Genomic DNA, 25,503 nt, shown 5'->3' with positions numbered 1-25,503 from the left:
ACTATATGGTTCAAAATACATTTCAACCGTTCACGTTTTAAACATTTTTTGAATAGAAGCGAAACTGATTGCATATACAAGGTTAGCATCCTAAGGACTTTTAAATATTATTTGGTTAGGGGAATAAATTCCTTATAGATACGATTTTTTGGACGATCCTGGCCTTAAGGGCTAATGTAAACAGTCCTTAAACTTGGCTCAAGGATCAAAATACACAAATTTATGGGATATCAATCATTATATATTGTTAGAGATAACATAAATAGCATCAAACAAATCTAATCGTTAAAGCTTTTGTCTACAAAATCCATTGAGTTGCCCAATAAGTGCTCAATTTATGGAAACAATTTCTGCAAGGACAACCGCCTGTTTCTTGGCTACCTCCAAAGAACTTTTGTTTTCAAACAGCAGTCAAATCTCATAAAATCTATTGGATTTACTACTGTTAACTAAAATATTGACGATTTTGATCCTAAACTCAACTAAAGCTATTTTTATCGTCCTTTTTCTTCCACACTCCTATTTTTTGAACAAAAACTTTAAACACGATTTATAATGTTGGTGTAAACAGTAATTAATTTAAAACAGATTGCCGCATTTCTGCTGATGAATTAACTGTTGGGATGTCAACAATGTTAAACAAATTCAAAATAAATCAAAATGGGTAAGTTTAATCATATTTTTTGACAATTTTCTTTTTTTGTATGGGCGCTCCTATTATTTTGAACGCAACTGTATACTGGACAAGTTCCAGGTGGAAAGTTGTATACCCTAACGAAGACTAAATACCATATTTCAGCCATTTCGAGGGGGGGATATTGAGGGCACAACCTTCAAAAAAAGTTAAAAATTGTTGCCGGGGATGTACTTGAAGGTTGGGTCGACATAGTCCATTTTGGAAGTGGATCTTATTTTGGGAGTCATTCCTTTCGATAGATATTGTGGACACGAAATACATAATATCTCTTAAACAGAACCACACAGATCCTAAACTTCACTTAAACAAAAATGTTGAACTTTTGTGGGGGAGGAGAAGACCGATATCGACCATTTCTGAAGTTTGAACGGTACCGGTACCGGAAGGTGCGCTCCAATAGTGTCCATCTTCAAACTTAAACGTAGTTTGGACAAAATATTACGAAGGCCAAATTTTGGAGCGAATCGGCTGATCCGTTCGAGAGTTTTCGTACGCATTGTGCATTAGGGGTTTTTAGAGCTTCCGGGCTATTTTCACAGGAAGTATAGACTTACCCCTGAAAAAACTTGCACCGCCGTAATGGCGGCAGCGAATACAAGTTGTTACAAGAAAGATAAAATCGATTCGAAAGCAGGCCTTGAACTGCATTTTTCCGAAATTTGGTGGGGGAGGTACCTGAAAAATTTAACATATATAGTCCATATTCGAACCTGATCTATGTCTCCCAGAAATCTTACGATGTGCAAAGTATGGTCCAAATCCGTGCACAAATTTTCCAAACATTTTCGAACTTTTGTGGGGGAGGTACCTGCTCATCTTCGGGCTTAAATATTACGAAGGCCAAATTTTAGACCGAATCGGCAGATCCTCTCGAGAGTTATCGTGCGCTCCAACCACTACACATGCTGCCATAGGGGATTTTTACTACTTTCAGGCTATTTTCTCACGAAGTATGGACTTGCCCCTGATAAAACTTGTACCGTCGTAATGAGGACAGCAAATTCAAGTTGCTACAACAAAAATCACAGCAATTCGAGAGCAGGACCTACGCTGAACTTTTCCGAAATTTTTTTTGTGGGAGGTCCCCGAAGCAGTGGACTGATAGAGACCATATTGAAACATCATCTATGTCTGGTAGAAATTTCACGATGTGCAAAGTATGGAACAAATCGGTTACTCTGTTTAAGAGTTATCGTGTGCACAAATTTTCCGAACATTTTCGAACTTTTGTGAGGGAGGTACTTGAAGGAGTGGACCTACATCTTCGAACTTAAACTAAGCTTTGACAATATTACGAAGTGCAAAATTTGGTTCGAATCGGTTAATCCTTTCGAGAGTTATTGTGCGCCTCATCGAAATAACGGTTTTAGACCCCAAGTGTGTTTGAACGAAATTCGTTTCAGACAATATGGAGTTGATTTAGCAATGTCCGTCCGTCTGTCTGGCTGGTGCGCGCGAGACCTCTCGAACATATCACCCGATTCGTACCAAAGGGTATCGTAATATTTTGTCAAAACTTGGTTTAAGTTCGAAGAAGGGCCATATCAGTCCACTCCTTCCGGTACCTCCTACACAAAATTCGGATAAAGTGAATTTTAAGTGCACCCCTCGGATCGTTTTGAAATTTTTTTCAGTAGGTTGTCCTTGCGGCTCCCTTTACGACGTTAAAATTTTTTTCGGGGCAAGTCCATTCTTCCTGAGAAAACAGCCGGAAAGGTGTAAACACCCCCTATGGCATTTGCTCCAAAATTTGACCTTAGTAATATTTTGTTCAAACTTAGTTTCAGTTCGAAGATGGGCAATACCGGTTCACAACTTCCGGTACTTCACCCAATATTTAAAAATGTCACTGAAATGGTACATACCATTGAAGGGGCAACCAATTTGGTCCAAACTTTGGATCTCCTAATAGTTTGTCCAAATTTAATTTAACTTCTAAAATGGCCCATATAGGTCCTCTTCTTAGGGTACGTCTTCAACAAAAGTTGAACATTTTTGTCTAAGTGTAGTTTAGGGTCTGTTCGAAGATCCTTTAGAAATGTATACCGATGCTGTTCGTTATGGTCCTGCTTAAAGCGATAATATCTTTTCCGTGGACAAGTCCATGCTTCCTGGCATACTGGTCCGAATGTTATACGATGACCCACTGAAATGACTAGTGGGCGCGATATCTATCGAAAAGATATGACTCCCAAAATAAGATCCACTTCCATAATATACTATGTCGGTCCATTCTTTTAAGTACCTCTTCCGCAACTCTTTTGAACTTCAATCGTAATCCATATTTTTGTGGGCAAGTTCAAATGTCCAAAAAGAGCCACAAAATTCTGAAAAGACTCTAAATACATTCGATCTCTCCGTAGATGAAAGTTTCAATTCACATAGGCTAAGGGTATATCTCTGTCGGCAAAACCGACTGATTATTTTTTACTTGTTCCCTATACTCTCCAGATAACAAAATATCGCCCAAAAAATATTCCTCACCAATAAAATAACGGTCACTGTATACTTGCCCATACGTCGACGATATTTTACCGTGTGCATGTGGTGACGGCCAAATAGAAAAACAGAAAAAAATCAACAACAGAAGAGCGCCGTTTTACTTTTTGTTTGAAAAATATTATAAACAAAAATCTTATGTTTTATGAAAAGCCTTTTCAATTGAGAAAAACTAGTGAACGGAAAAACAACGTGTGTGCCTTACATTTTGGCCCATACAAGCGTGTATTTTAAATTGCCGTGCCGCTCGTGAGTGTGTCGCCGCACCGTACCTTACCCACCCAGCTCAGCAATAGTGTGGAAATACATTCTGTGTAGATTTGGCGTTCTTTGGCCATACCACTAAAACGAATAGAGAACAACCAAAAACAAAATAAAAAACGTCGAAAACAAAAACAAATTCGAATCGTGTCCGTGAAAACGAAAAAAGAAATGAGTCAAACGAATTCAATACCGCGACCATCTTTTTGGAAAGTACCCGCCGACAATAAGAATGACATGCATCGTTATAGAGTGTCGGGCCCACAACAGTATACAAGTCAATATCAGCAACAACAAAGTTATCCACTGGCAAATTCGGTCACGGCCACGGGTATGAGTTCTGCGCCGGGTACATATAGCGGTATAAGGGGTACAAGTGCATATGCCGGTGCATCAGCTGTTGTAACTACTCCCACAGCAACAACAACCACACGGGGTCTATTGAAAAAACATAGAAATCCTGAGAAATCTAAGAAACGTGTACGTTTCAGAGATACTGTGGACCAATACAATTATCTACCAATGCCACTCGATTACAAATCGTCAATCAACAGCAGCAGTAACAGCAGCATCAACGATTACCAATCGAGTGCAAATGGTTATCATTCAACAACAAATTTGAATTATTATCCAACGGATTCATTAAATGTAAGTTTGGAATGAAAACTCTTGTTTCTCTTTTAGCAGCCATTCAGTAGAGATATATGCCAGAGTATTTGGCGAGAGACAAATGCTCTGTATCATTTACCCGGCAAAAATGGATTTACAGTTTCCGTTGTAACAGTTTCGCAAACAGTTTACTTCTAAAGACCACCAACAACAACAACAACATGCTTATCGTGTAAACAAATCAAAATTTTGGTTTATATAGGCGCAATATAAACATGTCATAGGATTGGCGGTTTTATAAAATACAAACAAACGAACGAACAAAATTCAAATAATAATCAAAATAATTTTGACGACATTCAAGAAAAATGAATGAGACGTCAGATGTGAATAAAACAACAACAGCAGCAACAACAACAATATTAATATCATGTATTAAGTATAAAGAGAAAATAACGACGACACAACAACAACATCCCGAACATAGAATTCTTATTAGAATCAATGCTATATGTATGTTTTCTTCATACATATTTATACATACATATATGCATGTACATTAGACCGACCCAAAAAATATTATTTTTTTTTGATTCGATCTCCTACTCTCTAATTTTTTTCCATTTGATCCAGAAACCTTATATATAAAATTTTACGGCGATCGGCCAAAGTTAACCCGTGCCACCCGGGCGATCTTTGTTTCTATTATAATTTGTATGGGGAAAATGGTGCATTTTCCTGAAAATTCTCTAAAATCCACATTTATGGTCCAATCGATGAAAATTTTTACCAGTTCATTGTTGTGGCAAAAAAACAAATCCTGCAAAAAATTGTGAAATCCGATTTTAGGTATTTTGGACCCTTTCACAATTTTTTGTAGGATTCGTTTTTAGCCACAACAATGAAACAGTAAAAAATTTTTGGATTGGACCATAAATACGACATTTACAAAGATCGGCCGGGCCGGTGTGGCACGGGTTAACCTTAACCGATCGCCATAAAATTTCATATATATGGTTTTTGGGTCAAATGAAGGTAGGAGTACCAAAAAAAAATTTTTTTTTTGGGTCAGTCTAATGTACATATATGAATGTGTGTAGGAGTGTGTGCGAATATTGAACACATCCATATGTCTGTAGATATCAGAGGAAACGACATGTTGATGTTGTTTTCTTGATCCATATTAGTTGTTTATTCTAAATAGATACATATCTGTATATCAGGGTGGTGTGAAGATTTTAAACAAATATTAAAACCACTACATTTAAGTGTGTAAGTGTGATAAAATTATTTTTTCTAAGATGACAGATTATAAACAAGTAAGAACGTCGTTAAGTCCATATTTGCATTAGGCAATTTTCTTTGCGCCAATTGTCAGTTTGTTGGAGAGAGAGGGTGTTGAGAGGCAAAGGGTTACCATATGCCTCACCTGCAAACTGACGATTGCCGCAAGGAAAAATACCCAATGTAAATATGGACTGAGTTCGGCCAGGCTGGATTTGTTATACCCTCCACCACTAGTCGTATTGAAGTAAAATGGAACAATGGAACTACCAAATTTCAGCAAGTTCGGTAAAATAATGTGACTAACCTTCAAAATACCGAAATTCGGGAGGTACGGTTCCATGGGGGCTGTATCAAAACGTAGATCTATACCTAAAAATTTTTGGCGGAAAGTTTTTGACTCAAAGGAGACTAAATACCAAATTTCCGATATTTCGGTAAAACCTTCAAAATACCGAAAATCAAGACGACCGAGGACCTATACTGATAATTTTCTTCTGGAATATTTTATAACCCCAAGGAAGACTAAATAACGAATTACAGTCTTTCGGTGGGATATTGACGTCACAAGCTTCAGAATTACGAAAATCGGGAGGTACCGTTCTATGGGGGCTATATAGAGGCGTGGACCTACACCGACGAATTTTTGGGACAAAGTTTTATACCACCAACGAAGACGAGGTACCAAATTTCAGCCATTTCGGTGGGATAATGAGGCTAAACCCTTCAAAATAACCAAAATCGGGTCGTACCGTTCTATGGGGGCTATATGAAGGCGTCGACTTATACCGACAAGTTTCATTTGGAACGTTTAATACCCCAAATGATGACCAAATATCAAATTTAAGTCATTTCGGTGGAATATTGAGGTCACTACCTTCAACATACCGGAAATAGGGAGGTACAGTTCTATACTAAGGCGTGGACCTATGCCGACAAATTTCATATGGAACGTTTAATACCACAATTGAAGACCAAATACAAACTTTCTTCAAAATACCGGAAATAGGGAAGTACGGTTCTATGGGGGCTATACTAAGGCATGAACCTGTACGGACCCTTAACGAAGGTAAAATACCAAATTTCAGCCATTTCTGGGGAATATTTAGGCCACAACCCTCCTGTAGGAGCTATATGAAGGCGTGGGCCTATAGCGACAAATTTCCTATGGAACGTTTAATACCCCAAATGAAGACCAAATACCAAATTTCAGTCATTTCTGTGGAATATTGAGGCCACAACCTTCAAAATACCGAAAATCGGGAGGTACCGTTCTATGGGGGCAATATGAAGGCATGGACCTACATATACCGACAAATTTCTGGTGGAAAGTTTTATACTCCCAACGAAGGCTAATTTAAGCCATTTCGTTGTTATAATGAGGCTAAAACCTTAAAAATACCGGAAATCGGGTGGTACCGTTCTATGGGGGCTATATCAAAACGTATACCGATATAGTTCATTTGCCATAACAAACATCCTAGGAGTAGTAGAAACTTTTATACCAAATTACATAGCTCTATCTAAAAAATTGCGAGCTGTATCTTGATTTCAACAGACTTACGGACATGGTTATATCGAATTTTACCCTGATCAAGAATATATACATATATGCTTAATAAGATCTCCGATGAATATTTCTGTGTGTTACAAACGGAATGACAAATTTAACTCTTTGTGGCCGGAGGTTGTCTGTGGGCAATTTTGCATGTTTAAGTATGCGTATGTCCCACGTCCCTACTAACCCATTATTTTGCAACCACTAGAATAACTAGTAATTCTATGGCCACTAGAAGTTAAAAAATAAGTTAAAAACATATGTTCTATTTTTAGAATATTTTGAGGCGCAATTTATTTTCAATTTCAACACACTTCATATTTTTATTATACTTTATTCCGCTGTCTGCTGGATTTAATCATGCGAACTTCTGATTTGTAGTCGAACACACTATACACTAGTCCAGGTGTACGAACATAAAGAATTGTTTAAACACTTACATGTGCTTCATCTGCACCACCGACTGTTCTTTGCTTTGTTTAACAAAAAGTACCCGGCCGGCGGCGAGCGTTGAACACACAACCCTCTGATTTGTAGTCGGACACACACGCTCTGTGCCACCGTACTCATAACTTAGTAAGGATTAACATAAGTTCTTATATTTGTTTACATTACTTTGTAATGGGTTACATAATGATTAACTGATCCGAATTTTTGCTGGGTAGTGAGGCTTTGGTTTTGGAAATCCACCAACCAAAGCTGTGAATTGTGTCTTATTTTGGGAGTCATTCCTCTCGATAGGACCATTATATCAGGAAACATAGACTTGTCCACGAAAAACATTATAATGCTGTAAACAGGACTACTAGGAGTTCCTTCGGAAAAATGTCTAAAGGATTCTTGCACAGACCGCACTTTAATAAAAAATGATGATCATTTGTGTGAGTGGTACCCTAAGCAATGACCGATAGGGCTTACTTTTGAACATAAACTAAGTTTGGACAAAATATGTCGAGATCCAAAGGTTGGACCAAATCGATTGCTCTGTTTACGACATATTGCGCTTTCCATTTTAGCGAATATTTTCGAACTTTTTAGGGCGAGGTGCCGGAAGGAGTGGACCTATAAGTATCATCTTCGAATTTCATATAATTTTCGAAGAAATATTACGATATGCAAAGTGTGGACCAACGCTGTATTCGGTTCGGGAGTTGTCGTGCGAACCAGCTACTACACTTGCTGGCCGTAGGGGTTTTTTACTGTTTTCGGGTCATTTGCTCAAGAAGTATGGACTTGCTACTGAAAAAACTTGTACCATCATAACGGGGGCCTTGAGTGCAACATATTGCAAGAAAAATCAAAGTGATTCGAGAGGAAGTCCTGATCTGCACTTTTCCGAAATTTGGTGTGGGTGGTATCTGAAAGAGTTGACATATATAGTCCATATTCTAACCTGATCTATGTATCCTAGAAATAATACGATGTCTAAAGTGTGGACCAAATTGTTTAATGCCTTCGAGAGTAATCGTGCGCACCATTTTAGCGAAAAGTTTTGAACTTGTGTGGGGGAGGTACCCAAAGGTTTGTTTGGGTAAAATATTACGATTGTCAAATTTTGGATCGAATCGGTTTATCCGTTCTAGAGTTACCGCACGCTCCATCCACAACATATGGTGTCATAGCGGGTTTTTACAGCTTTCAGGCTGTTTTCTCAGGAAGTACGGACTTGCCCCTAATAAGTGAATACCAGTTGCTACAACAAAAATCAAGGCGGTTCTTTTCTTTGAGTTACCGACAAATGTCGGTAAAATTTAAATCCTTTTAATTTCGGTAATTCACGATATTATTCGGTAATTTAACGATCAATAAAAAGTAGTCAACAGTGTTGTCAACTTTTATTTGAACTTTTCGTTCATAATTTTGCGTTTTAATGTTACCGATTTTTGTCGGTAATTCAAAAAATGAGTTAGAGAATCGCACTACAGGTCTTAAACTGAACTTTTCCGAAATTTTGTGTGGGCGTACCCGAACAAAGGGACCGATTGAGTCAATATTGGATAAATAATAAATCGGTTACTCTTTTCAAGAAATTTTGAAATTTTGTAGGGAAGGTACCGGAAGGAGTTGGCCGTTATAACTTATATTCGAACATTAACTAAATTTGGATAAAATATTACGAAAGCCAAATTTTGGACCGAATCGGTTGATCCGTTCGAGAGTTATCGTGTGCTCCAACCAGCCAGACAGACAGACGGACATGGCGATGAGGCACATTTTGCCCGTATGAAAGTGTATATACCCTCGTTAGCCTAAAGGCTGAGGGTATAAAAGTGAAAACTTGTCTTGGACCATTGCGATATCTCCGTTGTTTGACCACCTATGCCAACCACATTTGCATTGTTGTAAAGGTGAAGTTTTCCAATTTCATTCCCAGAGTTTGCTTTTGGAAAACTGTTAATAGACTTGATTTTTTCTTCAAATAAGTTTTTTTTGCCCATTCCGATCCCTGAATATGATCCGACCATCAAAAAAAATCAATAGGCTTCTGTCCCTTCAGGATCTCCATCAACCCCCAAAATTTCTTTAGTGTCCGATCAAAATTGCGATCTGTTTTATATGGACATACGGACGGACACATAGATCGACTTAACTCGTCGAAATTTTCATTATATCCTACACCACTATGTGGGGAGGGTATTATAAGTTGGTTTTGACCAAAAAGTTTGTAACGCATCGAAATAATGGTCGTAGACCCATACATATATATGCCAAAATAACCCAGCAAACACAATGTCGGACGTCCGACAAGTCTGCTAAAAGTCGGAAGTTTTTTCCGACGCGTCTGACCGACTTCGGTCCGAACTCTGTCCGATTAGTCTGACGAATTTTTTTCCGTCTCTTTCTCTCTCTCTCTGAAGGGATTTTTTTATATTTGATTTTGTGGTGCTTTGGCCATATTCATTGTAAATAAGCAGAGAGAAAAGAATTGTACATGTTGCGCTCGCACATGTTGGGCAAATTGTGTGTAATTCTTGATGTGGCCACGTTGATTATTAGTGCTCGGGTTTTAATTTCTGTGACGGAGAACAAATTTGGTTTATTTTTGTTATGCGTGTTGATGCATGATAGTGTGATCATTAATAGTGAACTGTTGTATACACATTTGTTTATTTTTAAAGTTAATTCGGTCAAATTCGGTTCGAAAGTCATCCAAAACTTCCGACTTTCATAAGATTTTTCTTCCGAGTTCGGACCAATATCTGTCCGAACGTCGGTTAATAAACCATAAATTCATACGATAGTTCATCAGAATTTGGATTGAATTCGGTTTGAAAGTCTGCAGAAACTTTCGGTCAGAGAACTCGTCAACACTCCATATGACTTTTGGTCAGAGTTCGGACCGAACTCGGATGTTTCTTCCGACTTTGGTTTGCTGGGTGAATGTCTCGACGAGCTGGGTCGATCTGGCTATGTGTGTCCGACCACACGTCTGTCCATCTAAACCTTGTAATCACGCTACATGTCGCAATTTTATTCCGATCGAAGATATCGCAATAGTCGGTAATGCATCCCTTTTTCCATTTTTTGTGCAATCACACTACAGGTCGGTTGGCTCCCTTGTTTTGGTATATATAAGTATGGGTCTACCTATACCTCCCTACGCACTCTAGCTCTCGAATGTTGTAACCGATTTAATTATCTTTGTACAGTCTCATTAGCTGTTCAAAACATAATTTTAGTTCGAAGATGGACCATAATGGTGCACGTTTTGATCTAGCTCCCAAATAACGGTATGATCTGATTTGACCTATTTTGAATTTGACTAAATTTTCCATTCGTATTAGCTGTAATTCGAGAACCACAAAGCTTTTTATATATAAAATATATTGATTTTGTATCACGAGTTTGCTGCAAAACACGTAGAATTTGTAGGTACTGTAATGTGGGCTATACCAAACATTTTTAGTTAGCTAACTTCTGATTCATAGAGAGCTCCAAATATTAAATTACATAAAACTAAGTTTGGAAGAAATTTTGAAAAAGTTTGAGACGTATGAGACCTGTGAAAACTTGACAAAATGATCCGAGAGGAGCTATTAAACTTCCGCTATCGTGCGCACCAGCCAGACAGACGGAGGGCCAGGGTTAATTCGAATCCAAATTGTCTGAAACAAATTTCATCCAAACATACATGGGCTAATTTTTGGTCGTTTTAAAGTCGTTTCGTCCTAAAGGCTGAGGATATAAACACTTTTGATATATGATGTCAAACTTTTGGTATAGGCGCCTTGCCGATACCAACTTTTAAATATTGTTTGCTCTAAATTACATTTTAATCCTTAAGATATTGAAATAAAAGACCAAAAATTTCAAAATTTGTGGAGAATAATTTGGTTTCTCGTCCAATGCAATCACACAAAATTCTTGACTGACTTCATAAACGTAGCACACAACACCGAGGACTTTGGACGGTTATGAAGGTTCTATCTTCGATTGTGATATGATCAGGTTTCAACAAGAAGGCGGAGATGGTGTCCAGATATTGATTAAATTTAACACTTATTTCCTCTGCATTAAGGCTGGATACCATAATGGTGCAGTCAACGGCATAGCAAACCATATTACGTCTGGGTTGGAGCAGGAAGCTTCGATATGTATAAAGAAAATGCTTCCTCGCCAAACGCCTATTTTTAGTTTACGTCATTTTGGTTTGCGTCCTCTAAACTCCACATATGACGGCCTTTCATCGAGATAATTACCATGCCAGTGCTTGGTAATGTTGGGGAATGTCGGAATGGCTCTTACTACACCACTTACCACTGCACCACGGTGACTCCCGTGGTAGTATTCCTCAGAATACTCTCACCCCTTCTGGTACACGAGGGGCGGCTCTTAACTAAAAGTGTTGTCAATATTATTCGTAAAGCCATTCCGATTGGTCTGGTGAGCATATGCGAGTTACAAAACGATCTGTAGTGCAAATCTCTAACTCATTTTTTGAGTTACCCACAAAATGTTTTTATCTGTTGGCGGTCTTGTGGCCTTACGCAATACGAGATCCTCAAATATGGTGTTGTAAAGCAAGCTTCTGTCTTTCCAGTGAAACAAATGTTTCCTTTAGTCGGGGTTTTCAAGTGAAGACTGAATTTCCTGACTGTAGGAAAAAAGATATTTTCCTTTCCAATTTTGGCATCAAAATCCTAGAATAATTTCACTGTGCGACAACCAAAAAAATGACAAGGAAAACTGATTAGATTATTAAAGTAGAGCTAAAAATATGAGATACGTGTATCGGCATTTTTAAAGTTTACATCGGAAAGTAACCAAAGTAGGCGGGGCAATTTCCGCCCATTTCTAGTATTATCGAAATATTGGAGTTAAGATATCTTTGAATGCTGCATTTTAGGTATGAAATGTCTTTGGCAACTTAACTGAAGAAGATATGGGGAATATTTTTATTAAAAAATTTAACCCTAATGCGGTTCATCAAAAGGGTCTTTTTGGTCCTTTTTTAGAAAATCTTTCAAAATCTCCTTTAAAATGTAATCATATCAAATTCAAATATTCTACAAAATTATTCGCCAAAAAATTTTACAATAGGTCTTAGAACAAACCAAATCTGTTAATCTTATCAAATCGACAGGAATCTCTGAAAATGAAAAACACGTTTTATCTGAGTTTGTTCAAAACTGTCCCACAAAACAAAAATATCCGAGTTGATACATGAAAGTAATATGACATTTGGTTCTAGGTGAAAAGTGTCAAAAAAAAAAAAAAAATTTAATTATGAGTTTCCGAATAAATCATATATCTAGGTATACTATTTTCTTAAGAAAATTATATTACAAATTTGTATATTTTAAGATGAAATTATTTGTTTTAATTTTGGACTCTTACTTTTACATAATTCCATGCTGAACCAAATCTAACACTATCCTTTACTTTTTGGGGATATTGATAAAAAAAGAAATGTTCCAAATTAAATTTCACTATGAGTCTCTAAATAAAAAAAATCTGTAACCATAACATACATCATTTTTAGCAGCCCTTATTTTTGACATAGGGTTTAGGGCCATATTTTACAATTTTTTATCCAGATTGTCGTTGTGATTGGACACTACAAATATTTTTTTGGAGATTTTGGTTATGAATTCATATAGAAGATGTTGTGCCCTCTACTTAAACAATTTTTGTTTTTTCAGCAAAATCGATATTGATATTTTCATGATATGTAATGTAAGCAGACATTTCATTTTTTGGTGACCTATAGTGAAATTTGACGAAAAATATGTTCATCTTTGACGTCATCTCTCTAAATTTATGTTTTGTGGGACAGTTTTGAACAAACTCAGATAAAGTCCGAATTTAACTCAAAAACGTGTTTCTAATTTTTAGAGATTCATGTCGATTAGATAAGATTAACTGAATTGGTTTGTTCTATGACCTATAGTAAAATTTTATGACGAACAATTTTGTAGAACATTTGAATTTGATATTGGGTTGATAGATAGGGTTACATTTTTTAATAAAAATATTCCCCATATCCTCCTCAGTAAAGTTGCCAAAGACACTTCATACCTGAAATGCAAGCATTCCAAAATATCTTAACTCGAATATTTCGATAAAACTAGAAATGGGCGGAGCTTGCCCACCTACTTTGGGGCTACTATCATCATCTAATCGGGTTTTCCCATGATTTTGAAAAAAATTGAATTTTGTTGCACAGTGTTTTAATGTCATGGGTATATCATATGTTTTTTCTAAGCGCTCGTAAAATATATCTTTGGATACCAAATGTATTTCATATAAATAAACCACCCCAATATATATACACAACAAAACTAGCAAAACTGAAATATTTCTACCAACTTTGAATATTATTGACTTGGACATATTAGGTTAAATTTGCGCCGCCGATGATATGACATTAGTCATATAAACGCAAACATAAAAATTACAATCATAATCCAATGATAAACCGCACATTCAGAATTGAGTTAATTTTGAACTCAATTTAGCTACGATAATGTTTGAATATGATATAATTTGTTTGAGTTAAACAAATGTGAAAATAAACAATTTCCATTACTGTTGAGATAATTATTTTTTTTTTATAAACAACAAATTTAAATGTATTTTATTATTTTTATATGTATTTCTACACACATACACATCAACTCATACATATGTGCATTCAAAGACCCATATGTACGTTACATTTCATGTAGGAAGCCTATGTATGTCTGCAGTAGTAAGGAGGGATGGTTACACTTTGTGCATGTTTTTTTTTTTTGGCATTTTGGCATCAGGATCACAATGCCACATAACTAAATTATGGTTTAATTAATAATTAAAAAATAAGAATAATTTAAAAAATAATAATAATTTAATATGCCATGATACACTAATGGAATTTACATAAATACCGTTCGCTATAACCCGTATTTGAATGTTATTAACATTGATAAAACAATAGTTAAACAAACATTTTCTAAAAAAAATGTTTTTTAAATTTTTTTTAAATCAAACTGACAACTGGCCGTTAAATATGTTATTAGGTGTGTCTTTTTACGTGATAATTTGTAATAATTATTACTAATGTTGCAAATTTTGACAGTTGTATAAAGGAAAAGTTGCTGAAAAAAATGTTTCACCAACATTTAGTAAGTAAAAATACACCCCTATTAAAACATTTGCTCAAATATGTGTAACAATAAAAAAAAAACGCTTTGTATCTAATAAATGAAACGAAAAGTTTTGTTATTATTAATTTATTAGCTTGAGAGCTTTGTGCTAGCCATTGCAGCTGCTGCTGCCGCCGTCGCATGCAATATACAAATTTAATCATCATCATTACATCTTCAACCAATTATTATGGTGGGTGTTTAAATAAAACAACAATTATCTATCTATTAAAAAAAACAATATATGTATATTTAAAGAAATTTGGATATTTACTAATTATCTTATTTTTAATCACTTTAGCTAATCCGAAATATAAATATAACCAAAGATTCTAAATTTTTAAAGCAGCCACAAAATCTAAAAACCAAAAAAATCAAGTTAACCTCAACTAACTAAAATGTACAGGCAACCGAAACCACCAGAGTGACACCAGATCATCCATCATTGGGAATGACTGCAGACATCGAGGGAAATCTATTGTAAATGGTGAGTTTGAATGTTAGTAGTTGTGATTAATGTTGTTGTTGATGTAGAATATACGTTCTTATGCATATATAGTACTCACATATTTAAGGAATTTAAAATAGTAATGATAACAATTTACAGTGATGTTAGGGTTATTGATCTCGGATATTAGATGAAAATTTGGATAAGCCGTCACTAATAGACGTACAGAAATAATGCCCCATGAAATAATACCCTGAATTGAAAAAGGAAATTGGCTTCAAGCGGGTATATGGAAACAACAACAAAAATATTGGTGCCTATTTTCGTCTTTTTGGGACCATTTTTCCGTCAGCGATTGGGGTCGATTTGGCCTCACAAGAAAAATAAAACTAAAATTAGATAATTAAAATGGGGGGCAAATAACATTGGGTTGTATCGGATTTTTCCTTTAGGGCCTTTTTGACACGCTTTGGGCCCGAATGCCATTCTGTATAAAAAAAAGAAAAAAATTAGGTTGCATTTGCAGTAATTATTGTTAAGTCCTTATCTACATTAGGCAATTTTCCTTGCGGCAATTGTCAGTTTGTATGAGAGGGAGAGGTGAGGCATATGGTAACCCTTTGCCTCCCAACACCTACTCTTGCCACCAAACTGACAATTGCGGCAAGAAAAATTGACTAATGTAACTATGGACTAAGGAATAAATAAAAATAAAAAGAAAAATATTTCAAACAAGTAAAAAAGTATCAGTCGGCTTTGCCGACAGAGATATCCTCTCAGCCTATATGAATTGAAACGTTCATCTATGGATAGATCGAATGTATTTAGGGCATTTTCTGAATTTTGTGGCTCTTTGTGCACATTTGAACTTGCCTAAAAAATTTTGAATTAGGATTATAGTCCAAAACTGTTGCGCTGGAGGCACTTAAAGGAATGGACCAAAATAGTCCATTATGGAAGTGGATCTTATTTTGGGAATCATATATTTTCGATAGTGAGCCATCGTATTACTTTTGGACCAGTATACTTGTCCACGGAAACCATAATATCGCTGTAAACAGGACCACAACGAACAGCATTGGTATACATTTCCAAAGGATCTTTGAACATATCCTTATCTGCCTTTAGACGCAAACGTTGAACTGTTGTGGGGGAGGCACCCTAAGGAGAGAACCGATATAAGCCATTTTAGAAGTTAAACTAAATTTGTGCAAAATGCCCCGTTCAGATATCGGGCATATCATTTTATTATCATTTCTAAATATTGGGGGGGGGGGGGGGGGTGTGTACTAGAAGTTGTGCCCATCTTCGAACTGAAACTAAGTTTGGACATATATGACGAAAACCAAATTTTAGACCAAATCGGTTGATCAGTTCGAGAGTTATCGTGCTCTCCAGCCACTACGTATGGTGTCATGTCTTGTTTTCTCAAGAAGTATGGACTTGCCCCTGAAAAAACTTTTACCGTTGTAACTGAGGCAGCGAATGCATGTGGCTTCAACAAAAATTAAAGTGATTCGAGAGCAGGTCTTAAAGTGAACTTATTCGAAATTTTGTGTGGGAGGTACCCGAAGGAGTGGACAAATATAGTCAATATTCGAACCTGATCTATATCTGATAGATATATTAAGATGTGTACAGTATATACCAAATCAGTCACTCTCTTCAAGAGTTATGGTGCGCACATTTTTTCCGAACATTTTTGAACTTTTGTGGGGGAGGTACCTGAAGGAGTGAACCGATATGGCTTATCTTCGAACTTAAACTAAGTTTGGACAAAATATTATGAAGGCCAAATTTAGGATCGAATCGGCGGATCCGTTCGAGAATTATCTTGCGCTCAAACCACCTCACACGGTGTCATAGGGGGTTTTTTGCAACTTTCAGGCTATTTTCTCAGGAAGTATGGACTTGCCCCCGATGAAACTTGTACCGCCGTATGGGGGGCCGTGAATACAAGTTTTTACAACAAAACATCAAGCCGATTCGAGAGCAGGTCCTAAACTGAACTTTTCCGAAATTTTGTGTGGGAGATACCCGAAGGCGTGAACCGATTGAGTCCATATTGGAACCTCATCTAAGTTTTGTAGAAATTTCACTATGTGCAAGGTATGGACCAAATCGGTTACTCCCTTCAAGAGTTATTATGCGCACAAATTTTCCGAACATTTACGAACTTTTGTGGGGGAGGTACCGGAAGAAGTGGACCGATATAACCCATCTTCGAACTTAAACTAAGTTTGGACAAAATAAAGCCAAATTTTGGATCAAATATTTCGAGAGTTATCGTGCGCACCAGCCAGCCAGACAGACAGACGGACGGACGTTGCTAAATCGACTCCAAATTGTCTGAAACACATTTCGTCCAAACATACTTGTCTAAAACCATTATTTCGATGAGGCACATTTTGCCCGTATGAAAGTGTATATGTACGAGTATACCCTCGTTAGCATAAAAGGTGAGGGTATACAAAGTAAAAAGTATCAGTTGGCTTTGCCAACGGAGATATTCCCTCAGCCCGTGTGAATTAAAACTTTCATCTATTGACAATATTGAATGGATTACCGGCTACACAACCAAAATCCTTTTCTCCAATAATTATGTATTAGGGGTTTTCAGATATTGTGCCCCCTTTTGGGCGTATGAACTTTCCGACAAAAATATTAATTTGGATTAAAGCTCAAACGTGTTGCCATGTTCACCTGTCAGAATGTACCGACATAGTCCATATTGGAAGTAGATCTTATTTTGGGAGTATTTTCCTTTCGGAAGATATCGCGCACTCCAGTCATTTCAGTGGGTCACCTTATAACTTAGAGCATTTGAACCACCACCTCAGAAACATGAACTTGCCAACGAAAAACATAATATTGCTGTAAACATAGGGTCTCTGAACAGACCCTAAACTGCACTTAAATAAAATGTTTAACTTTTGTGGGGGAGGTACCCTAAGGAGAAGACCGATATGGACAATTTTTTTTCTATTACTCCTCTTGGAAGCATAAGGCTTCTACAAGATGTTTCCACTTCTTTCTATCATTACAATATGTTTTTAATTCATCAAAGGATATATTAAGTTTCTTTATGTCTGTGAGGATTGTTCGTCGCCATCTTGTAATCGGCCTGCCTCGCCTTCTACTGCCTTGGGGGTTCCATTCAAGCGCTTCTCTGCATATACTTTGTGGCGGTTTGCGTAGAGTGTGTCCGATCGAAGTTAAACTAAACTAAAATATCAGGAGATACAAACTTTTGGCCACATTTTTTACTTTTGGGGGGAGGAACCGGAAGGTGTGGACCGCTATTGCCCATCTTCGAACTTAAACTAATATTACGAAAGCCAAATCGGAGAAGTCTCCCTTGTCCCATCTGGGATGTTTGTGGAACAATTATAAATCGGATTATCCGTTCGACAGTTATCGTGCGCTCCAGTCACAACACATGCTTCCATAGGACCGATTTCTCAGGAAGAATGGACTTGCCTCTTAAAAAACTTGTACCTTCGGTAAGGGGACAGTGAATAGTTTTTGTTGCAAAAAGAATCAAAACGATTCGCGAGCAGGTCTTAAACTTCACTTTTTCGAAATTTGAGTACCCGAAGTAATCGACAGATAGAGTCCATATTGGAACCTCATCTATGTATGGTAGAAATATTACGATGGGCAAAGTAGCGATCAAATCGGTTAAGCGAAAAGTTTTGAACTTTTGTTTGAAGGTACCCAAAGGAGTGGACCGATATGACCCATCTTCGAACTTAAACTAAGTTCTGGCAAACTATTACGAAAGCCAAATTTTGAACCGAATCGGTTGATACGTTCGAGAGTTATCGTGCCCTCCAACCATTGCACTCAGTGCCGTATGGTTTTTTTTAACTTTTGGAATATTTTCTCAGGAAATATGGACTTGCCCCTCATAATACAAGTTGTTAAAACAAAAATCAAAGCGATTGCAGGGCAGATCCTAAATTGAATTTTTCCGAAATTTTGTGTGGGATGTACCCGAAGGAGTGGACCGATTGGGCCAATATTGAAACCTCATCTATGTCTGGTAGAAGTTTCACGCTATGCAGAGTATGGATCAAATCGGCCACTCTCTTCGAGAATTATCGTGGGGGAGGTACCCGAGGAAGTGAAGCGATGTGGCCTATCTTCGAAATTAAAGTAAGTTTGGACAAAATATTGCGCCAAATTTTCGACCAAATCGGGCAATCCGTTCGAGAGTTATCGTGCGCTCCAGCCAGACAGACAGACTGACGGACATTGCTAAATCGACTCCAAATTGTTTGAAACGGATTTCGTCCAAACGTATTTGGGGAATAAAACCATAATTTCGATAAAGCACATTTTGCCCGTGGGTGACGTAGGGGATGGAAGATACCAAGGAACGGTCCTGACCGGTTTTAACATGGCAAAGCCCAGGATTTATCTTGGTCCCTCTTTCATCCCAAGTGGACACTGACCTCCCCGTGGTGTCACCTGGGGAACTGCCTTTAACACCCGTTAAAGGTAGTGAGCTAACATGTGCCGCGCGTTCACCCATAAGAACGTTAAAAACTTGGGTTTGGGCGTCGGGTTAGTAACCCTCCCCTAGAAAAAACAGCCTACTATGAAAAAACGAAAGAAAAGAAAAACAAACCCCTCTAAAGTTGACGAACCCCGCAAACGTTTTAAGGACCATGATCTGCGAATCTGCACCTGGAATGTTCGCACTCTTTATAGAGAAGGTGCAGTCTTCGCATTGGCAGACGTACTTGAAAAGTACAAGACCGATATTACTGCCATACAGGAAATACGATGGATTGGGAAAGGCGTCACAACAACACCTAAAGGTGACGCACTGTATTATAGCTGCCATGACGTAAAGCATGAGTTTGGTTGTGGATTCGTAGTTAGTCGGAGACTAAAACATCTTGTATCCAGCTTCACTCCAGTGAATGAAAGACTTGCTGCAATTCGAATAAAAGCTAAATTCTTCAACATCAGCTTTATTTGCGCTCATGCTCCCACTGAAGAAAAGGATGAACAGACCAAAGATATATTTTACGAGCGCTTAGAAGAAACATATGACCGTTGCCCTGCCCATGACATTAAAATCATTCTAGGCGATTTTAATGCCAAAATTGGAAAGGAGAATATCTTTGGCCCAACAGTCGGGAAATTCAGTCTCCACAGTGAAACATCTGACAATGGTATGAGACTGATAGACTTTGCAGCTGCAAAAAACATGGTAGTTAGCAGTACCAGATTTAATCATCTCGATATTCATAAGGGCACCTGGCTGTCTCCAGATCAGAAAACAAGAAACCAAATTGATCATGTTGTGATAGATGGAAGACATTCATCGAGCGTGTTGGATGTACGATCGTTCCGAGGCGCAAACATTGATTCGGACCACTACCTTGTTGCAGCAAAGGTACGCACCCGCTTAAACGTAGCAAACAAAGTACGAACAGACACAACACGAAAGTTAGACATCGGTAAGCTGCAATCACAACAGATAGCCACAGCATATTCCACTCAACTAGCCCAATTGCTTAATCAAAGCCCTCCTCATCCCGATAACATATCAGCGCAATGGCAAAGCATTGCCCACTCCATGCAAACAGCCGCAAAATCCATACTTGGATACCAGAGACCTCCACCAAGGAATCCATGGTATGATGAGGAGTGTCGTGCTGCCACCGAAGAGAAAAATGCGGCATATAAGGCTACTTTACAATCCGTAGCAACGCGTAGCGCACGAGAGAGATACAGGGAGAAAAGGAGAGAGGAGAAACGCCTTTTCCGCAGGAAAAAGAGAGAGATGGAAAAGCGGGAGTGTGAAAAAATCGAGATGTACAGGAGCCAGAATGAAGTCCGAAAATTCTACCAAAGAGTCAAGCATCAAACTGACGGCTTTGGTACAGGCACATCCTCCTGTAGAGACCAGCAAGGTAATTTGGTAACTGATACAGATAGTGTACTCAGGATATGGAAAGAACATTTTTCAAATCTGTTGGTATCCAATAGCAGCGAAGACGACGAAGATACCACAGTCCCAATCCCAGAAGATGGTATTGAATGTATACCGCCCAGCCAAGATGAGGTAAAGACAGCAATAAATCGGCTGAAGAATAATAAGGCAGCAGGGGCCGATGGCTTACCAGCCGAGCTGTTCAAAACCGGAGGCGACACGCTGATAAGGTGTATTCATCAGCTAGTTAGCACCATCTGGCAGGAAGAACGAGTACCCGACGATTGGAACCTGAGTATCCTGTGCCCCGTCCACAAGAAGGGAGATAAGACTGTATGCTCTAACTATAGGGGCATAAGTCTACTCCCTATTGCCTACAAGATCGTGTCAGGGATATTGTGCGAACGACTAAAGCCAATGGTCAACGAGATTATTGGACCATACCAATGCGGCTTTAGACCTGGCAAGTCCACCATTGACCAGATATTTACCCTGCGGCAAATCCTGGAGAAGACCCAAGAGATGCAGATCGACACCTACCACCTTTTTGTCGATTATAAAGCAGCCTTCGACAGTCCGCTGCGCTCAAAGGTATTCCAAGCCATGTCTGAATTTGGTATTCCCGCAAAGCTCATCCGGCTTTGTAAAATGACTTTAACTGACACGAGGTCCTCAGTTAAAATAGGAAAGAACCTCTCCGAAGAGTTTGGTACCAAAAGAGGTTTCAGACAAGGAGACAGCCTTTCGTGTGACCTCTTCAACATCCTGCTAGAAAAGGTTATACGAGAGGCAAACGTCAAAAGAAGTGGCACAATCTACACCAATAGTCACATGTTACTTGCTTATGCTGATGATATAGACATCATGGGTCGATCAGTAAAAGAAGTAACTGATACCTTTATAAAAGTCGAAGGAGAATCTGCTAAAGTGGGTCTGGCGGTAAACGGTGAGAAGACCAAGTTGATGGTGTCGACGCGCAATGCGTCCATTGAGCTCGGACCGACTGTGGAAGTTGGTTCCTATAATATTGAGGTAGTAAAAGACTTCGTCTACCTCGGCACCTCCGTCAACACAACAAACGACATCAGTTGTGAAATAAAAAGAAGAATTGTATTGGCCAACAGATGCTACTTTGGATTAAGTAAGCAGTTTAAAAACAAAGCCACATCTCGTCAAACAAAAATAACGCTCTACAAAACACTGATACTACCCGTGCTGATGTATGGCTCCGAAGCCTGGGTACTTGCGCAAGCAGACATGGCAGTGCTTGGTGTGTTTGAGAGAAAAATTCTTCGAAAGATCTACGGACCAATCTGCGTTGACGGTGAATATCGACGTCGCATGAACCACGAGCTGTATCTGCTATACAACGACATCAATATTGTTAAACGTATCGAGATGCAGCGATTGCGTTGGCTAGGCCATGTCAAAAGAATGAGCGATGATGAACCCACTAAAAAGGCGTATGAATACATGCCACATGGCGGTGCACGCAGAATTGGCAGGCCAAGGAATAGATGGCGCAAACAAGTGGATGTTGAGATGAAAAGGCGCGGTATTCCAGAGAGCAAAGCAACAAATAGAGAGGAATGGAGATCTCTTCTTAGTTCGGCCTATAGAACAAATGTTCTGTAATGGGCCAGCTAAGTAAGTAAGTAAGTAAGTACATTTTGCCCGTATGCAAGTGTATACCCTCGTTAGCATAAATGCTGAGGGTATAAACAATAATAATGGGCTGGCTGCATACCGAACTGTTCAAGACCGGTGGTGAAATGCTGATAAGGAGTGTGCATTAGACTTGACTTCTTGACCTTTTTTCTTAAAAATGATTTATCGACACAATTTACTCGTGATCTTTTATTTCAACAATATTTATAACATATTTCTGGAAATAAGGAGCTTCAGGTCTTCTGAGTTATTTGAAAATGTTTATATTATAAACAACGTTTTTTGATAATTCCCACTATCCATCCCTGGAAATGTCAAAGACATATGAACTATCATTAAAAATTTCGAAAAAATCTTTCAAATCACATCAGTCAGTGTAAAACAAAAGGAGCAACAACGACCATAAAAATGAAACACTTGTGCCACATTATTAATTTATTAACTCATTTATCATAAATCAAAAAAATAATGGGCATTTCAATATACGTCAACGGATCAGCTGTTGTGTGAATGAGGGGCGAAAATGTGTGTGTGTGTGTGTGGCTGTGTTTTCTGGAGAATTTTCCTATGTAAAATTACCGATTATTGTCGGAATAAAATAAAACTCACAGCTCATTTCTTTTTATTTCTGCAGCCATCATTGATGTCTTTCACTTTGCACTTCAAATATTTCCCATTTGAGTTTTTTTCTTTCCTTTTGGTCAAGAAGAAAATTGCTTGGAATTTCGTATAGCTGCTGCTCATCTCAATTGCCAAAAATAGAGATTGAGATTTGGAAAGTGATTGGGATTTTAGATTTAGGGGAATGGGAATTTAAATATGTCAACATGATAATTAATAACAACATTGAGTCAGCGAGTGATGAATGAAATATTGGGAGTTTAAAATGATGTGCAGCACAATGGTTCAGAATCGTTTTTTTTTTCCTGGTCAAAACTCAGTAACTTTTGAACGGATAGAGATCTGATAGAGAGTGGAGCTATACATCCCATCTTCGAACTTAAACTCATTTTGGACAACATATGAAGAAAGCCAAATTTTGGACCTAGTAGGTTGATCCGTTCGAAAGTTATATAAATTGGAAAAAAAAATTCAACAAATTTTTGGAAATTTTTTAATTTTTTTTCAACAATTTATACGGGAAAATGTGCCTCATCGAAATAATGGTTTAAGACCAAAAGTTTGTTTGGAAGAAATCCGTTTCGGACAATTTGGAGTTGATTTATCAATGTCTGGCTGGGTGGACCGCGCGATAAAGGGCTGAGTACATAAGCTGCCTCGCCTGCTTACCTTGCTTGCGTCCGATAATAGAATAAAAGAGAAAAGGGCAACATAGTTCGAAATTGGCTCGGCCTTCTTTATTCGTTTATTATTGTTATGTCAGAAATGAAGCAAGAAATTAAGCAGGAAAGCAAGGCAATCAGGCGAGGCAGCTTATGTACCCAGGCATTTAGAGCTCCTCTCGAATCCTCTTGATATTTGTTGTCACAACTTGTATTCCCTGCCTCCATTACGACGGTGCAAGTTATTTCAGGGGCAAGTCCAGGCAAGTACTTCTTGAGAAAATGGCCTGAAAGCTGTAAAAGCCCGCTATAGCACCATGTGTTGTGGATTGAACACGCGGTAACTCTTGAACGGATAAACCGATTCAATCCAAAATTTGGCAATCGTTTCGTATTGTTGAATTTCAATCTCGTATGATAAATTATTATTATCGTTTTTAAAGTTTATAATTCATAGAATTTTCAAATACCAAAGTTCGCAATTTCTTCATCGACATCCCTACATCTTCTTTGTCCATGTTTTGCAAATAAATTTCCCTGCTGCTGTTTTTAATGGAACAATCGACAAATTGTCGTGTCCAGAAGAAGCAGCAAATGATGATGAAAATAAATTGCTACATCATGTTATCTTAAAATAAAAATAACTAAAACAACAACAACAGCAGAATAGTATACTTATTCAATAAAAAAAACGTTGTCGCCTATCTTTGATTTTAACATTCTAAAAATAAACAATTTAATTTTAAATTCAATAGAAATGTTGAAATTATTTTTTTATCACTCCCAAGCAATAACAATAAAAACAAGCCAAACATCAATCAGTATCTAAAAAAAGTCGGCAACAACAATCGCGATAATCATCACAATGATGTTGATGATGGTGAACAGATTCCCAATTCTTTTGCCAAAAAATAGTGAAAGTCCATTAATAACGTTGCAAAAAATTATTTGGTTAGTAACTTGGCTAATCGCTATCCCCTATCACAACAATTCTTTCCGCTACTAATTTGCATTACATTTCCTTCCCCTCACCTCACCCTTGTGTATCAAAGGCAGGCATTGTTAATTTTAAAATGCGGAAAGATTTGACAATGAACCAGATATAAACTGCCGTTATCTAGTGACTGCAACAGCAGCATACCTTTCGCATTCTATTTTTCGCAGCAGGTAAAGCTTGTAAATATAGAGGGTGGATGGTGGTTGTTGCTATGATTCTTCGCAATGTCTAACATCAGATGCCTTGAGATATTTTTGTAATTCGTCACATTTTTTGTGAAATAGTTCATCGGATCGGCTGATGGTTGTCGTTGGTGGTGATTGATACATTGTTTGGTTTGTAATGATTTTTTTTTTGCTTTGTTTTTTACAGTAATATCCACTCAACATGTTGTTGTTGTAAGTATTGGATTTACAAGGGATTTGGTGCGTATATATGACTCGCACTTTCACTACATCATAGGCAACAAAAACAAAAACCACACACGCACAAAAGAAGAAGAACATAAGCCAGATATTCGAAAATAATGAACATAAAAAATGAAATAATTACATATTGAATCGAAGACAATGAGAGACGAAAAATGCCAGAGGCGTATGCGAAGGTGTTTTTATTAGTACAGCT

The 25,503-nt window shown here is 37.7% G+C and overlaps 1 protein-coding gene across 2 annotated transcripts in view; it reads left to right on the top strand.

Annotated features, from left to right (window-relative positions):
- Positions 1 to 3,193: 3,193 nt before the first annotated feature.
- Positions 3,194 to 25,503, top strand: part of Zasp66 (PDZ_signaling and DUF4749 domain-containing protein Zasp66) — a 103,371-nt gene continuing 81,061 nt past the window's right edge. The window contains exon 1 of one of the 2 annotated variants that reach the window (XM_073986151.1): positions 3,194 to 4,105. In XM_073986151.1, coding sequence (XP_073842252.1) covers positions 3,629 to 4,105 — 477 coding nt within the window. In that variant the 5' untranslated portion in view covers positions 3,194 to 3,628. The remainder of the gene's footprint in view (positions 4,106 to 25,503) is intronic. The other variant, XM_073986152.1, reaches the window with a different exon arrangement.

Source organism: Musca autumnalis, unplaced genomic scaffold (assembly GCF_047663935.1).
Source record: "Musca autumnalis isolate F117 unplaced genomic scaffold, ASM4766393v1 scaffold_4, whole genome shotgun sequence".
In the NCBI taxonomy this organism is placed as follows: Eukaryota; Metazoa; Arthropoda; class Insecta; order Diptera; family Muscidae; genus Musca; species Musca autumnalis.
Note: the sequence above shows the minus strand (reverse complement) of the source record. Positions and strands in the feature narration are given on the sequence as shown.